This window comes from Mytilus californianus, unplaced genomic scaffold (genome assembly GCF_021869535.1).
Source record: "Mytilus californianus isolate M0D057914Y unplaced genomic scaffold, xbMytCali1.0.p SCAF_10, whole genome shotgun sequence".
Classification (NCBI taxonomy): Eukaryota; Metazoa; Mollusca; class Bivalvia; order Mytilida; family Mytilidae; genus Mytilus; species Mytilus californianus.
This window is the reverse complement of record NW_026262582.1, coordinates 3,076,392-3,093,923: the sequence shown is the minus strand read 5'-3', so window position 1 is coordinate 3,093,923 and position 17,532 is coordinate 3,076,392. Positions and strand designations below refer to the sequence as shown.

At 35.8% G+C, this 17,532-nt stretch overlaps 1 protein-coding gene across 3 annotated transcripts; it reads right to left on the bottom strand.

The window, feature by feature from the left end:
- Window positions 1-2,335: 2,335 nt before the first annotated feature.
- On the bottom strand, window positions 2,336-16,146 carry LOC127717464 (F-box/LRR-repeat protein 7-like). Of its 3 annotated transcripts, XM_052223100.1 has the most exons (4): window positions 16,079-16,135; window positions 12,332-12,506; window positions 6,680-6,786; window positions 2,336-4,558 (listed from the first exon to the last, which is right to left on the bottom strand). In XM_052223100.1, exon 4 carries the CDS (start codon window positions 4,530-4,532, stop codon window positions 2,358-2,360), a length of 2,175 nt encoding a protein of 724 aa, XP_052079060.1. In that variant the 5' UTR covers window positions 4,533-4,558; window positions 6,680-6,786; window positions 12,332-12,506; window positions 16,079-16,135; the 3' UTR covers window positions 2,336-2,357. The 3 variants fall into 3 exon arrangements, with proteins under 3 accessions (XP_052079060.1, XP_052079059.1, XP_052079061.1); XM_052223099.1 differs by lacking the exon at window positions 12,332-12,506 and having other exon boundaries at window positions 16,079-16,146; XM_052223101.1 differs by lacking the exon at window positions 16,079-16,135 and having other exon boundaries at window positions 12,332-12,561.
- Window positions 16,147-17,532: the final 1,386 nt, after the last annotated feature.

The window sequence follows — 17,532 nt, the reverse complement described above, 5'->3', positions numbered from 1 at the left end:
AAGGCCCATGAAAAAAGACATGAAAAAAATAAAACAATTCAAACGAGAAACCCACCCGCCTGACTTAAGTATCATATACAATAAACGAAAAACAATCATGATAGACAGCAACCAACGACAACTTATGAATGGCAGGCTAAATCAACTTTTGATTTTAAGATTTCTAATTTACAATTGTGGAATGGCAACCCCTAATATCAATAAAACCAGCTTGTAGCAACATCATACGCCCCATAAGATTAACAAACTTTCGAAACAAAAGTAGACTTGCATGCGTTATCTCCAACCATTCGACCTCAAAAATACAATTCAACATTTTATGTTCCTATACTTTTAAGGTCTTTTATGAATGGTATAGCTGCAACCGAATAATCTATTCTGTTCTCTAATGATCCCAACAATTACTCAATTTGACTTTGTCTTTGTACGACTGGTTAATTAGAACTGTAGGCCTATTGTATGGAAACAAAATGATCTAGTATGATTTGACGACAATAATTATGTTGTACCAGGGAGAAGAACACTTTATACATCTCTGGATATTCCGTTATTAGGAAGACTCAACGCCATTGAACTCTTGTGGATAGTTGTCTCATTTGCAATCATATCACTATCTCCTTATTTTGATATCAAACCCACAAATGTTAAAGGCAGGAATGCAAGTATAAGTACTTGAATACGTATAGGAGCTACGTGTTTTGATAAAAATCTACCCAAGAAGAATAGACAAAAAACTTTGCAAGATGGAGTTTAAAGCATAGTTTCTTGACAATTTATACATTTATAAACGGTGAGTTATGAGGTGGTAATACATCATGTCAGTAGCGAAGCCCTTACTACTGGGCTTGTGATGCGATCGGGAAAAAATGTTAACCTGAATCGATCCAATTCTAGAAAATGAAAATTAGACTTAATAAAGTTGCTGCTTCGGTGGCACATTTCATTAGAAACGCCTAAACCCAAACTAACAATTTGAAAGCCAATGATGTATAAGCACTTGGATACGCAAGGGGCTAAATGGAACATATATACATTTATCTGTCTTTATCAATAATTTTGTTATACTTTTTCGTTAATATGATTTAACAGTATATATATTTATATATATATAATTTATTTGTAAGACTCCGCACCGCGATGGTCATGCTGAAGTGCGATGGTTTGACGCTGAAGTGGGTTTTTGATCACGCTGAAGTGCGATGGTTACATTGTGACGCTATATTGTTGATGTATACGCGGAAGTCCGCTGGTGGTAACGCTGAAGTGCGATGGATTACATAAACTAAAAGTCTATATAGATATAAGAAGATGTGGTATGAGTGCCAATGAGACAACTCTCCATCCAAGTAAAAATTTATAAAAGTTAACCATTATAGGTCAAAGTACGGTCTTCAACACGGAGCCTTGGCTCACACCGAACAGCAAGCTATAAAGGGCCCCAAAAATTACTAGTGTAAAACCATTCAAACGGGAAAACCAACGGTCTAATCTATATAAAAAACGAGGCTTACTGCAGGAACGATTGTTCTATTTCAATTACACATACATATCATCCATACTAAAATGCCATAAATGTTTTATGGACAATAATAAATGCAAATCTATATACCGACTAATAAAAAAATCTACTTTTCAAAAGAATTGCACGTCTAGGTTTTACACTAGCCATAACGCTTCATATAAACCTTCGCACATCAGCGAAAGGACCATCGCACTTCGGCGAAGACCGTCGCACTTCAGCGTGATCGTCGCACTTCAGCGTCCCCACCGCCCATCCGAATCCTAAATATGTATATATATATACATACGTTTAAATATGTGACAACTTTATGACAGTTGTTCTCCATCGAATAACCTGTGGTTATACAGGGCTAACACCATAATTTGTATACATGTATACTTCGTCTCAAATTAAACCGAACACTGTTAGATCTGCAAATTTGCGTTAGCAGTTTTGTTCTTTCCTCAGCGGGATCCGAACCCCAGCTTCTGAGATATCATGGCAACACCGCCTGCACTGTGTCCAGTGCCCTAGAAAATTCGACCAACTCGGCTATATATGGGCTGCGTCGGATAGAAATCGACTTTATGCAAATACATGTCAATACATCTGTTCACTTATTTCGGGTTGAAAAAAAAATGTCAATGCAAAGTCTGTAAATGTTTGAAAATTGATTTGATATAAGAACCCTACAAAACAGACCAAAATTAATCTTATATTTCGTATATGAATGTTCCAATGTCAACTGAAGTCTTATACGTGTACATGTATACGTGCACTTGCATAAGGTCGATTTCTATCCGACGTAACTCATATAAAAATATATAACATTAATTAGAAATCTTTTTTTTTAATGTTATTTTTTTTTAATGTTTACCGAGATGGAACCTATATACGTCGAACGGTCTCCTTGGTATTGCAGTGTAGCTCTTGTATTGCCATATTCAGCTAGAAGCTGTTGACAATCCTTCAATGATAATATCCCGCAAGTGTTGTCAACAACTGTAACTGTTAATGAAAGAGTTATCGCTCTTTGACTGGCATGTAATAGTTCAAGAACTCCAGATTTCGTAATGTTGTAATTCTTGCACATTATCAACTTTTCTATACTTTTACCATGAGTTCCTACCGATGATAATACCGTGTTGGTAAATTTAGATGTACCGAGTGTTGAACCTCCCGAAATATCCAAAATTCTTATACTGAGACATTTTTGGAGGAGGTAATGTATTGCATCATCACTTACTATATGAGTTCCGGTGAGGTAGACTTCCCGGAGGTCAGGGCAATAGTCTGCAATTTGCTTTATCGAGTTTCCATCTAGATTTGGACAGAATTTTAAGCTTAATTTTCGAATATGGGAGTGTTGACCTATGTTTTGGGTCATGTTATGTGCGTTCAGAATTGTTCTGTATTTCAAATCCCTTTCTGTATTTTGTTTGTTTGCCTCTTGTTCTCTTGTGAATGATCTGAAGTCCAAATTATATATAAAATTGCAGCTGTTAAACTTTGCTGTTTTTAACCAAAGGCATTTACTGATTAGACGATTTATACTTTTATGCGTAATTTTCACGCATTTATTGAAATTCACATGTTCCAAATATCTGCATTTATTGGAGAGATCGTCTATTCCAGTGTCAGTCACCCCCGGGCATCCTGACAGCTTTAACGAGAGTAAGTTTCCACAATTCTTTGCTAAAGATTGCACTCCATTGTCATCTATTCCTTCGCAATATTTTGCTACAATGACTTCTAGGTCTGGACAGCCACATGCAATGTGGTCTAAACCGATGTTGGTTATATTTCTCCCTCTGGAGTACGCATACTTCTCAATAAACAAACATTTTAGCTTTTTACAATGGATGCCGACGAATGAGAACCCTACGTCAGTGATATAAACGCTCTGTTGAACAGAGAGGTGTTCCAAGTTAGGCGTATTCTGTACAATAGCTTTTAAATCGTTATCGTTGATGTATGTTCGATTTATTGACCATGATTTCATGTTATTGAGTAGCGGTATAGAATCAAAAGCATCCTGACCAATGTCCGGACAATCACATAGCGTTAGCCCTTCCAGACTTGAACAATTATTCAGTAAAGTTCTTACAGTGTCGCTGTTGAGATATGTTGCTTTGAAATGCGTAATATTTGAAACATTTTGGAAAAGTTTTTGCAAATTGTCATTAGAAATTTGAATGTCACAATCATCTTCGTCGATCTCAACCGTCAAATCTAACTTTTCAAGACTTCTTAAATGACATACATCAATAGGACTGGTAATATCAACACAAATGTCATTACAAATAAGCTTCAACATTTTCAGGTTATTAGTCAGTTGAGCTATTTTCTCAAAATCTGTAAGATAGATGTATTTCGATGACATATCCATTTCTAATTTATGAAGTTTAGGAAATGCAAATGTACATGTTTTATCTTTATATTCGTAACACCTCAGAGTGGTATTATAAATTTTCCAATATAAATCAGTTTCTAATGTCAAACTGACCACGTGACATGAAATGGCTTCCACAATACTCTCCAATAGTAAACTAGATTTACTTTGGCTTAAAAACATATTGAAATCTGCTAGTTCTTTCTGTACATCAATATGCTTCCATAGAGAAGAACTGAGTGAATAATTCTTCCACAGAGAACACACGTTTTTCACATTTACAAATAATTCATATTGTGATAAATAAGAGAATATTTTCAGCAATACTTCCTCTGGTAAATTATGAATAATACTTTTACCTTCCTCAGACGAAATGTCGACCAGGACCAAGTGTTCCTCTGGTAAATTACGAATAATACTGGTATTTTCCTTAGACGACATGTCGACCAGGACCGAGTGTTCCTCTGGTAAATTACGAATAATACTGGTATTTTCCTCAGACGACATGTCGACCAGGACCGAGTGTTCCTCTGGTAAATTACGAATAATACTGGTATTTTCATCACACGACATGTCGACCAGGACCAAGTGTTCCTCTAGTAAATTACGAATAATTCTGGTATTTTCATCAGACGACATGTCGACCAGGACCAAGTTCGCGCCTCCTGAAACGAAAACATATAACCCTTGCATTTCAAGAATTGGTAATGAAATTATAATACTAGTAATTAATTGTTATCTTCCAATATAAACACAGAATACTAAACTATCTTGCTCATTCGTCCATTTTAAATACTGATACAAATGATCATAAGACGTCTTCATATTTAACTAAAATAAGGGATATATAATATATATATTTAAAGTAACTATTAACAACAACAAAAATAATTTGAATGTTGAATGTTGAATATTGAACCAACTTGACATCCGTAACTATTTAGGATATTTTTAAGTTTGTCTAAAAGGTCCATTTGACATTTGAAAGAAAGATTGTGGCAACGCACTTATTTCAATAAAGTATACGTCAGAGGCGGATTAAGAGGGTTTTCCAGGAGGCCGGGCCCCCTCCCCCTTTTGTGGGAAAAATTTGGTTGATTATTTAGGGAATCACTGAAGCTTGACTGGAGCGGGCCCCCTGTTAGGCAGTCAGTGGACCCCCCCCCCCCCCCCCCCCCCCTTATGAAAATTTCTGGATCTGCCACTGTACGTGGATTTGGTATTCAGCAAGATGTAATTCATAAGTCTTGAAATTTCCAGTTCTTGAAATGTATACACCTATATAATTAAAATCCTTTACGATTTCTATATTTAATTCATTGTAAAGAAATTTTAAATTCCTTGGAAGCCGACCTTGTGAAAAAAAACATAACTTTGGTTTTGTCGACATTGACTCTTAATTTCCATTAAATACAATAATTTCTAAATTTCGTTAATGGATCTTGAAGATCAGTTGCGGAGTCAGCCATAATGACAGTGTCGTCTGAATACAGAAAAACAAATAACTTCAGCGATATATCACATCTGTTCTCAATATCACCGCTTAATGTTTTAAGGCCAGTGACATTTTAAATTCTCAAAAAATCTTCTTGGTCTTTCAAAACTAAAATAAAAAGGGATGTTTTCTCATTGTCGGACTCCTATAGCACATGGAAATAACTCCGATTTCTTACCGTTATATTCAAGGCAAGATTTTAGATTTTGAAATATGTTGTAGATACATTTAAATATTTTCCCATTTATGTAATTAAGTAGCATTTTATGCCAAAGGGCTTCTCGCTTCACAGTATCGATTCGAAGTCTTTTCGAATCTCGATGGATGTTTAACGTCCAGTGTAAATATTACATGCATATCAGGACAAGATAAAATTGATATGCGAGTTTAAACAGACCGAAAAACTAAGCTGGATTTTCAACCTGCTAGGTCAGGCTGAGGGTCCACAGAAAGACTTTTCATCCTACCCGGAGATATAATTCCGGATCCAAGCCGAGAAATATTTGCTCTAACTCAAATGCAATGTTTTTAAGTCTTTGGTTTGACCGGACCAGGGAGCAAACATTGGATGTCCTCCATTCGAGCGAGCACGCAAAGCAAGGAGATCACCGAGGCGGTTCAAAATTTGATTCACTAAATTATTTTGGTGGTATCGTATTCATGGGAAAACAAGAACTGTAAACTGAGGCAAACTGATCTGGTCTCTGATGCAGCTTATAAAACTTGAAGATTTCCATATAATTTTACAAATCCACAAAAAGTTGATTTTGCTTTAAAGCTAACCATTGTCATCAAAACCTCTGAAGTATTGGAGTGCCACATGATGAGCAGAATCTGGTTAGCATTCTGGAGCATCTGATATCATCCCCGCAGTTTTTATGTGGATAGAAAAACAAAGGATATGGGGTATCCATCCATGACACATGTTGCTCAATATCTAGTTTTTTTTAAGTAGACTAAGTGTCCCTTTCGACTTATGAGTTTTGATTCTCTCGTTGGTATTTTCCGCCTCTTTTTATCTTAATGTTTCATTTTCTATATGTACTCTAACTAATGAAGTTGACTTGCCTCTATTAATACGACGTGTACAAATACGTGATATGTGTGTCACCAGTAATACACGACTGGAGATTGAACTTACCTCTATTGATACGACGTGTACAAATAACGTGGTATAATGTGTGTCACCAGTAATAAACGCCTGGAGATTGAACTTGCCTCTATTGATACGACGTGTACAAATACGTGATATGTGTGTCACCAGTAATACACGACTGGAGATTGAACTTACCTCTATTGATACGACATGTACAAATAACGTGATATATGTGTCACCAGTAATACACGCCTGGATATTGATTGATTGATTGATGGTTGCTTAACGGACAGTGTAAATACCTGAAGAAAAGGAAGACTCACAGTTAGTTAGTATTAAAATTAAAACCATGCTTATACCACCAAAATAATTTGGTGAATACAACTTGTTTAACAGTTTCATTTCGCATCTGTACTTGACCTTCATCGAACTTTATCTGATATAAATTGTTCATAAAACAATTATTTTATGTCCTGCCATATGCTCGTTTTAAAATGGATAAGAATTGTACTTGTAAATATCTTTATACCGAGCGTTAGCAAATTATAAAACGTTGATTGATTGATTAGTTCGTTTTAAACGCCACTTTCAACACTATTGTGCTATTTTGTGGCGGTCAGTTTTTATTGGTGGAGGAAGCCGGAGTGCCCGGAGAGAACAACCGACCTTTGGTAGGAAAACATAACTGACAAATATAATGCCTTACAATGTTAAAATGAATATAGAAATATGAAATGAAAGAATTATTTCGATTCTGACAAATGAATCTGAGTTGTTTTCTTTCAAAGCTATTCGACAATATATTTTGATTTGATTTGAAAAAACGGCCAAAAACAACCAAGTGTGTCACGCTTTAATGTTTATAAATACACATAAACTAACTTTCTCAAAGATATTTTCGATTTCGAAATGACAAAAATATCCCCCCTCAAATGTCTAACTTTGTTTAAAATACAACTGACGTTGCAAATTCCAATGATACGTCAAGCACATGCACCTCTTCATGGAATTATAACATAACTTTGTTTATAAAGCTACAGAGCGAAAGAAAAGTGTCGTGTTAGATTGCTCATTAAACAGTTTGATTCTTTGTGTTATGTTAAAATTTGATATCTAATGTTTCAACTCATTTATGACTTTATCAAGTCAGCGTAAATGGAAACACGAATGTTATTTTATACGGTTTAGAAACTCCATCAGGCAAAGTTGACCTTAGATGAATTTAGCTCTTCAACTATTTCGGTTGTTATACATCCTTGGCTTTCAAATATTCGGCTTTATCGTTCTCGATGAAGGTAAATCCAGAAAATCGCCTTGGACAAAGGAAATTAAAAAAAGTGTTGTTTTCATTTTTTAAATATAGATATGAGATAATAAAAAAAACATAGTTGTAAGTAAGTAGGTAAGTAACGGCACATGTTTACAATACAACCGACTATAACATATACTAGTATACAAAACATCACAATACAACAAGGAATATATGCTAAATCATAGAACTATATTTAAATTTTTTTAATTATAGGGTCGTTAGTATTAAAACTCAAGTTTGTATAAACAGTTTTCTGAATTTAACTATGTGAATGAAAAAAATACCTGGGGAAATCGATCCTATTTATCATTTTAAGATACATAATTTCTATATTAAGTTTATTGTGATTAAGATATGTGCAAAATCATGATGGTCTGGATGGGGTTTACAGAATAATGAGTAATGGGCTAAAAGTGCTGAATAAAGGCCAAAAAAAATGAAGAATAAGGAAAAATAGGTAAACAAAATAAACAATAGAGAATTATGGTGTGCTGATATATAAAGAATAGAAAATAATGCCCCCCCAAAAAAAAAAGAATACAGAAAAATGAACTAAAAAATTAAAGAATACAGAAATGGGGAACCCCCATCCAGATCCAGGATATTACATATGGTAAGAGATAAATTAGTCCTGGTTAAATGTGTCCGGGCGGACGCATATTACTAGTATAAAAAGTCAACACGGAGCCTTGGCTCACACCGAACAGCAAGCTATAAAGGGCCCCAAAAATGACTAGTGTAAAACCATCAAACAGGAAAACCAACGGTCTAATCTATATAAAAAACGAGAAACGAGAAACACTTAATATGAACCACATCAACAAACGACAACCACTGAACATCAGGTTCCTGACTTAGGACAGGTGCAAACAAATGCAGCGGGTTTAAACGTTTTAATAGGCGCCAACCTTCACCCTACCTGAAACAATAACAACTAGTGTGAAGCTAGCCGGCGTTAATATTCATGAGGCAAGCCGTCAATAATATTCATGAGATGAGACCGCGTTCGATGAAGTGGTGTGGGTAATTAATTTATTATGAAAATAAAATAAAATTTTTGCCGTAAATATCTAATATGGTTTTGCTATTTATAGCAATATAAAATCTGAAATCAATATGTGACTTCTGCAAGGTCCGCGTCTTTTAACACCATTTAAATGAAAGTAGATAAAAAGGTTAATGCCTTCATATACATAGAACAAAGCAATGATTCATCAACATTATGTGATAAGTGAAATGATGTAAACTGAAACAATTATATATAACAGAATGATTAAAAATAGAAATTTAACGATTACTCTTAATAAAGATTTTGAATAAAAGCGATGAAATATGCATATGCTTCTTGAAAGTGGGACAGTCACTCAAACAATCCATAAAAATACGGTTCTGATAAATAATTATCTCTGACTTCTTGAAGTATTTAAATATTTGCCATTAGTAATTTAACAAATAGACATTACACGTAAGCTGAAAGGAATTAAAGGGACTTATTTGTCAATATAGTCCCATCTCAAAAATACTACATGCCGTAAATACAATCGTATTTCTTCCATTTAAGGCAGATCGAACAAACAAGACGATTTACAGTTAATGAAAGAACACATAAAAATACAAACTATCAGTTACTATTTCAATGACATATCATTTTCAAAACTACGGAGATCAATCAGAGTCTTTAAACTCAACATTAACAGCCTATAGCACTTATGCCCTAGACCCTTAGGAGTTTGTCAGCATAAGGTAGGGGGTACCCGGTATGTCACATAGTCCAATACCACTATTGCCGGCTGGCCAAGCTAAGAGATTCTCCACGTGGGCCATTATACCAGAGGTAGAGGAAGGCATTGCCTCTAAAATGGCCAATAGCACTTATGCCCTAGACCCTTAGGAGTTTGTCAGCATAGGGTAGGGGGGTTCCCGATATGTCACATATTCCAACTTTACTATTGACGGCTGGCCAAACTAAGAGATTCTCCACGTGGGCCAATATACTAGAGGTAGAGGTAGGCATTGCCTCTAAAATGGCCAATAGCACTTATGCCCTAGACCTTTAGGAGTTTGTCAGCATAGGGTAGGGGGGTTCCCGATATGTCACATATTCCAACTTTACTATTGACGGCTGGCCAAACTAAGAGATTCTCCACGTGGGCAATTATACTAGAGATAGAGGTAGGCATTGCTTCTAAAATGGCCCACAGCACTTAGGCTCTAGACCCTCAGGAGTTTGTCAGCATAGGGTGAGGGGTACCCGATATGTCACATATTCCAACTTTACTATTGACGGCTGGCCAAACTAAGAGATTCTCCACGTGGGCCATTATACCAGAGGTAGAGGTAGGCATTGCCTCTAAAATGGCCAATAGCACTTATGCCCTTGACCCTTAGGAGTTTGTCAGCATAGGGTAGGGGGGTACCCGGTATGTCACATAGTCCAATACCACTATTGCCGGCTGGCCAAACTAAGAGATTCTCCACGTGGGCCATTATACCAGAGGTAGAGGTAGACATTGCCTCTAAAATGGCCCACAGCAGTTAGCTATATATAGGCCGTAGGGTGGGGGAGGGAGTACCTCGGTATATCACATTTCATATATTGCGCTCGAAGTCTGTTGTGTTAATATCAATTTCAACCACGGATTTCTAAAATTTGTCAGACTGTTTACAAAGAACAATAACAAAGATTACGGTTTTATAAAGTCTGAAGGGTTTGTGTTACTATTACTAATAAGATGGTCTATATTGTTAAACTTTTTTTCGGAGGACGAATACTTTTTTTGTATAATGTAGATTTTTTACATTGCGTAAAGGCAAAATTGAAATCTACAGATTGCAATGCGCATTAAGAACTGCATGGATGTTTCTCCATCTACAGTGATCAATTACGGCTGCACTATGAGTCTGATCATTATTTTTGTCAGTTTGGAAGGCTAAAATGATCCATCAAATGTATCCACCACTTTGACCTAGATAATATCTAGGTAACTATGTGTTTTGGAAAACGGTTGTGGAACCACGTGCACACTGTTTCTGATGAAAACCACATTTAAGCGCGTTGTTGATGCGTAATGGCTTTGGTGGGGTTGCTGCGTTGTACAAAGTCGTATATTGACATTGATTTCGGCTTCTAAGAAGTAGTCAATTTATTAATTTCATAATCGGCTTCTTTTTCTATATCTTTTAAAGCAGCATTACCGGTGGCATTCACAGCTTTACTTCCCACAGTGTTTGCAGCAGAAAAGGTAAATGCTCCTGCCTTCACAAACACATTACCGCTGATTACCACGTTTTGAAATTTTTACCATTGTAACGGTGCGCAAAAGCATACTCCCGATTACCAATCCATCCCTGACCTTTCATGGCATCAGCCATTGCAACAATTCAATTTCTTACCCTATTGTTGCCAGCTTTAAACGAGGCTTTGCAAAGATCTAATCGATTCAAAAACTTGTTGAAATCGGAAGACAGTAACACGGTTTGTAATTCACTACCGTATTGTCTTGTAATCTGTAAGGGAGGGAAACGATTTGCCCCAACTGGAAACCTTTACTCGATTTCAGAGTTTCAGAGAGAACACAGTTTCCATAGTACATGGCCCTACGTACTGTCTTTCAATTTTTTTTTCTATAATTAACAACATCTCTGTTGTGCATTACATTTGCAAATTAATCCGACTCCGAATCGGCACGTTTCTTCACAAGAATTTCTCACAATCCCGGGGTTCCGTCGTATAACACACCCAACAACAATATATCATTCCAAACAAATGTTACAGAGGAGTTTCCTATAAGAATACTGAGATAAGCAGATTGCAATTCAAATGTGTGTTCTGATTGATCTATCACACTTAGTGGGAGAGGGTGTTGAGTAAGATGTTCTAGGAATGCATCTGTGGTTTTGTCAAATAGAAGTGAATGTGCAAACTCTCGATATGCTCTACAATATGTAGTGGACTGGAAAACTCTTAATGTTGTAGTAGAGCTGGCTGAATTGTTGGAATGTCACCAATTTTCTGGTTATTTGAAAAGCAGCTTCCTTTTGCGCATCAACCACGGGTTTAAACTCTTTGGTAAGGTTTCCAATATCGTCTATTCGGAGTTGATAGTTGTTTGCTCGAATATTTTGTTTGGCCTCACGCATTTCCTATGCAAGTGCATCACGCTGTTTATGATAAGAAATCTATGTCAATTATGTATAGTATGTAACGCTGTTGTACAGTGTTAACAGTTTTAAATGCTGTTGAACAGGGTTGATCAGTGTGCAACGGTGTTGAACGGTGTCTAGCCTTTGAATTTGAATACATATCTTAAGAATATCCTTTCAAGTCATGGAGCCATTTCATGATGCTATTTGCAGGTTGTATAGCCATCTTTAAGTGTCTGAGACATTTGTATTGATTTGGTCTACATAGTAAAGTGCAATTGTTTCCCTGGGTTATATACACACACACATACATACATGCACACACACGTACACACACACAAACACACATATTCATATCCATCCTCCTGTTTGGATTCGCTGTGCCCACTTACCTGTACGACATTGATAGCAAACCACCTCTCTCCGGTCTTTTGTCTTATTCTTACAATAAAACTTTTCTTCCCCCCTTTTTTATCCATCTGAAGTGTTATTCCTTGGATCACTTTTTCGCACCTATCTCATACGGTGGAATGTCTATGTAGTTTCTTTATAACTTAGATGCAGAGTCTGAAATTGAATTAGTATTAAAATCATCAAAAAACTTTCTGTACTTCTCCATCTAATTTATCAATGGTGACAAACCCATGTGGCTCGGACCAGTACCGATTGCAAAAGCTGACCAAACTCTCCTCGGGTGATTGCACTACAGTACTCTTGATAAATATGATCTAGATTCTTGGTGTTTTGTTGGAAGAGACAAATAAAGTTGTTGTATTTCGAATGGTCTGTAGGGGTAGTTTGAGATAATTTTGTGAGAGATATACCGAGTCGACATGGTTGTGCCGTCCACAAACATAGAAACCTTCACACTTGTTTTGTTTTCCCAACAATAAATCATCAAGTACAATCAATTTCCCGCCACATATCAAGTTCGCGTGGATCAGGTACATCTCTGTCTTGTTAAAAGAATTTGGAATCAATGCTTTTCGGCTGTCTCGGAGGGGATAAATGTATACTGTTCACCAAATCAGATAGCAAATAGGAAAATTTGTTTTGATAAAGATGAGATTATAATTGTCTTCTTTAGAAAATCTTTCGTCCAAACCAGTTCTCAAGAGTTGGTTGATCGGTTGTTGTAGCAATTTTTCAAATACATACAAACCCAAGTCCATCCAATCGGATCGAAGGAGTAGATTTCAGCAGTTTCTTTGCTGCTTCCTGATACCAAATTATAAATTCTCTGCGGTGTATCGACATGATCTCTGTTATTATCAACATAATGATACATTCATACGAAATTACAAAAAATGTCAAGCGAAGTCAATCGTGTTACCAATCCTACAGCTAGAGGAAAAAATAGATAGGGGTATTGCTAAACCTCTTATTAGAACCTCTATACAACATTCAAATTTAGTGTGGGTGACATAGTGTAAATCACCAGAAAGAAATGTTTGAAAAGGGATACAAAACATAGCAAGTTGAACCGAAGAAGAGTTTACTATTTCCTGAGTGATAAATTCTCAGCCACATATATACTATCTCAAATATGTCAACGATGAAGAAATGCAAGGATCCTTTACAAGCCTGAACTCAGGAGACTAATACAGATATATACCACATTGAATAAATATTGCGAAGGTGACCCTGGATTGAGTAAAAGAAGTCTATGGTGGGGTTCGTGTTGCTTAGTCTTTAGTTTTCTATGTTGTGTCATCTGTACTATTATTTGTCTGTTTGTTTTTTTTATTTTTGGCCATGGCGTTGTCAGTTTGTTTTTCGATCTATGAGTTTGACTGTCCCTCTAGTATCTTTCCTCCCTCTTCTATGACAAATTGGTATATTACCCCGCGGATATTGTAAAGATTTAAATTTGTTTTTGTCTTGACATTTAACTTCATTAAACAAATAACTTTAATCTGCCCGGGTTTTCCCTGGTTTTTCTCTTCCACCGCCAACATCCAATTAGTGCATCGGTTTTTTGTTGCATAATGAAGTCAGAATTGTCCACTTTGCTCTCTATCGTTTTTGTAAGTCCCTTAATGTGTCGATCGTATTTTTACAAAGTTTTTTTATCGTTTTTTTAAACATCTCTTCATACGAGTCATTTCTATCATTTGCAGTAAAAAGCTCTGCAATCATATACATTAAAAACTCATTGTCATTATATCTAAATATATATTCCAACCACAAAACAAGTTATGTTTAGAAGACTTAACGTATCTAGTAGTTGTATTTATCTGTGGTTCTGCAGTCAAATTACAAATCAATTTATCAGCTTTTTCGGGATATTCAGAATACTCTTTCTCTACAAACAGTTAACCTTTAAAGACAAACCCGTAAGGGTCTAGGGCATTAGTCATATAGGCCATTTTAAAGGCAATGCCTACCTCTACCGCTGGTAAAATGGCCCACCTGGAGAAACTCTTAGTTTGGCCAGCCGGCAATAGTTTATTTGGACTTCGTGATAAACCAGAATACTCCCTTTACCCTATGCTGACAAACTTGTGCGGATCTAGGGCATAGGTGCGATGGGCCATTTTAGAGGCAATGCCTACATCTTCCTCTGATATAACGGCCTACGCGGAGAATCTCTTAGTTTGGCTAGCCGGTAATAGTTTATTTCGACTTTGTGATATACTGGGGTACCCCATCCCTCTTTTAACTCTTTGCTGACAAACTCGTACGGGTCTAGGGCATAAGTCATATAGGCCATTTTACAGGCAATGCCTACTTTTACCTCTGGTATAATGGCTCAAGTGGAGAATATCTTAGTTTGGCCAGCCGGCAATAGTTTATTTGGACTTTGTGATATACCAGAGTACTTCCCTTACCCTATGCTGACAAACTCGTACGGGTCTAGGCATAGGTGCGATGAGCCATTTTAGAGCCAATGCCTACTTCTACCTCTGGTATAATGGCTCACGTGGAGAATCTCTTAGTTTGGCTAGCTGGCAATAGTTTTCTTTCGACATTGTGATATACTGGGGTACCCCATCCCCCTTTTAACTCTTTGCTGACAAACTCGTACGGGTCTAGGGCATAAGTCATACAGGCCATTTAACAGGCAATGCCTACTTTTACCTCTGGTATAATGGCTCAAGTGGAGAATCTCTTAGTTTGGCCAACCGGCAATAGTTTATTTGGACTTTGTAATATACCAGAGTACTCCCCTTACCCTTTGATGACAAACTCTAATGGGTTTAGGGCATAAGAGCGATGGGCCATTTTAGAGGCAATGCCTACCTATACCGCTGGTATAATGGCCCACGTGGAGAATCTCTTAGTTTAGCCAGCCGGCAATAGTTTATTTCGACTTCGTGATACACCGAGGTAAACCATCTTCCTTTTAACTCTTTTAACGGCTCATGAATATTATTGCCGGCTGGCCTCATGAATATTAACGCCGGCTGTTATCGACGGCTAGCTTCACGCTAGTGAAACAATAGTGTAACATCACAACATTGAAAGACACACTGAAATTTTTTATTGTTCAGTTTTAATATTGTTTGACAGCTGTGCATTAATCTTCTGGTAAAATTTATGTCCCCAGACTAATTTTCTAAGGAATTCATGTCCATTTTATTAATATTCCTAGGTGAAAACGTCCATGTCGTATATTTTAATGGGAAAATTTGTAATGAAAAATATCATTTACATGTAAACAATGGAATTTTAATAGTTATGTTTTAATATTGTCTGACAGTTGTGCATTAATCTTTTAATAAAATTTATGTAACCAGACTAATTCTCCTAGGAAATCATGTCCATGTCATTAATATTCCTAGGTGATCATAACTTGGTTTACTAGAAAAGTTATGGTCATGGACTTGATTATCTAGGGGAAAAAACAGTCTGGCGGACAAATGTTACTACCGGACCAAATTTACCTGCAATATTTGTCCAATGTTGTTACGTTGTTGACTTATTGACGTGATCGTCTTTTTATTCATATTCTAAATATAGAAATCATAGTGTTCATGTACAATGTAGTTTTAACATAATAGAAAGATACAATAGTGGCTAAAAGTAAAACGAAGCTGCAAGATTTGAAAACAACAGAATGAACGAATAACGAAGCTGCAAGATTTGAAAACAACAGAATGAACGAATAACGAAAATAAACAGATTATTGTCCCTACCTGTACAACAAGTTTGGTCCGCTTTACGAAGTAGATCACACATTTACTTTTACAATATGTTTGTAGTATTTATTTAATCTATATCAATTTAAAGTCACACACCATTTACTACACTTATAAATCGATAATATTGTTTGGATTTAAAGTTAGCAAGCGAATATACTCTTTAAACTGAATGTCGGTGGTAAATAGTGCCTTTTTTTTTATTATTTTATCCTGACTTTTTTTTATATAAATTGTCCTCCAGACTTTTTTTTTTTGCAAAGTTGCTAATCCTGCCTTTTTTCTACTTAAAACTTCTGTCCTGCTTTTTTTCAAATTTCGTCCTAGCCCTCCCCCCCCCCCCCCCCCCCCATAAAAATCAAATGATAGCTCCCTAAACAAGTACACCAGGTCTTAAATCTAAATTGTCAAAACGCTTAGTATTTCATATGAGTTAAACGATCTGGTTTATAGTTCGGAAACGTCTTATTTCTAATTGATTAACTGTTGCTTGCTTTATGTCCAGTGGCAAATATTTCATTTATAGTCCGTGCGTCGTCTTATTCTTGCAGGAAGGTGTTGTTTCATAAATAACTATTAAGATAAATATCAATATACATGATGCTCTTTGATGTATTGGTTATTACATATTTGAGCGGAGATTCGGAAGTTGGTCAGCCTGCTCATATGTTCTTTTTTTTTATATTTATTTACTGACAAAATGTGTAAGCGTATCTTCATTCCTACAAATAGAATGTGCGGTTCATGAAATGATCAGTGTACTTTTTGCACAACTGTTGAATATATTTTTGAAATTAAACTTTAGAGCAAATTCATCATGGAATTCTAAAACTAGTACATTTTGTCAAAAAGAAGACGCATGAGTACAGTCGCTGTTCATGTTTTATATATGTTCCGTTTCAATGAATAGTGTTCATTCACTTTTTCCGACTCTTAGAAACTTTATAAAAAAAAAGAAAACTTGTTATTATTTCTTATCTATCTTATTGTTACTATAATTAAATATTTATAGAATAACTATTCGAAGAATTTAAATGTAGAAAAATATTCAACGAGTGACCGAACAACAGATTCATTCACGAATGCGCGTAGTGCGTTGGTTTACAACACTGATAATGTTCGGTCACAAGTTGAATATTTCTCGTTATCTTAATTCTTTTTATTATATTGCCAATAAGCTTTTTAATGAAAATAAAGTGTAAATCAAAAGGAACTATATCCTTTTTTTACGCATTCCCAATTTGTTTTGTATGACGTCAGAGAAGTAAAATTATCGGTTTGCATTTCACTTAGAAATCATGAGATTAAATTGCAACCAATGTTATAATAATAAGGATTTATAAGTAATTTGACTATAAGCAGTATAAAATGTTCATGTTTTTATTTATTAAACTAAAAATACGACTGTTATCAGTATCATTAACGTCAGAGTACCCAAATTGCACCTATTT

Bases quoted from the DNA above. Each gene is read 5' to 3' on its own strand.
- LOC127717464 (XM_052223099.1), bottom strand. From the start codon at position 4,532: ATGTCGTCTGATGAAAATACCAGAATTATTCGTAATTTACTAGAGGAA.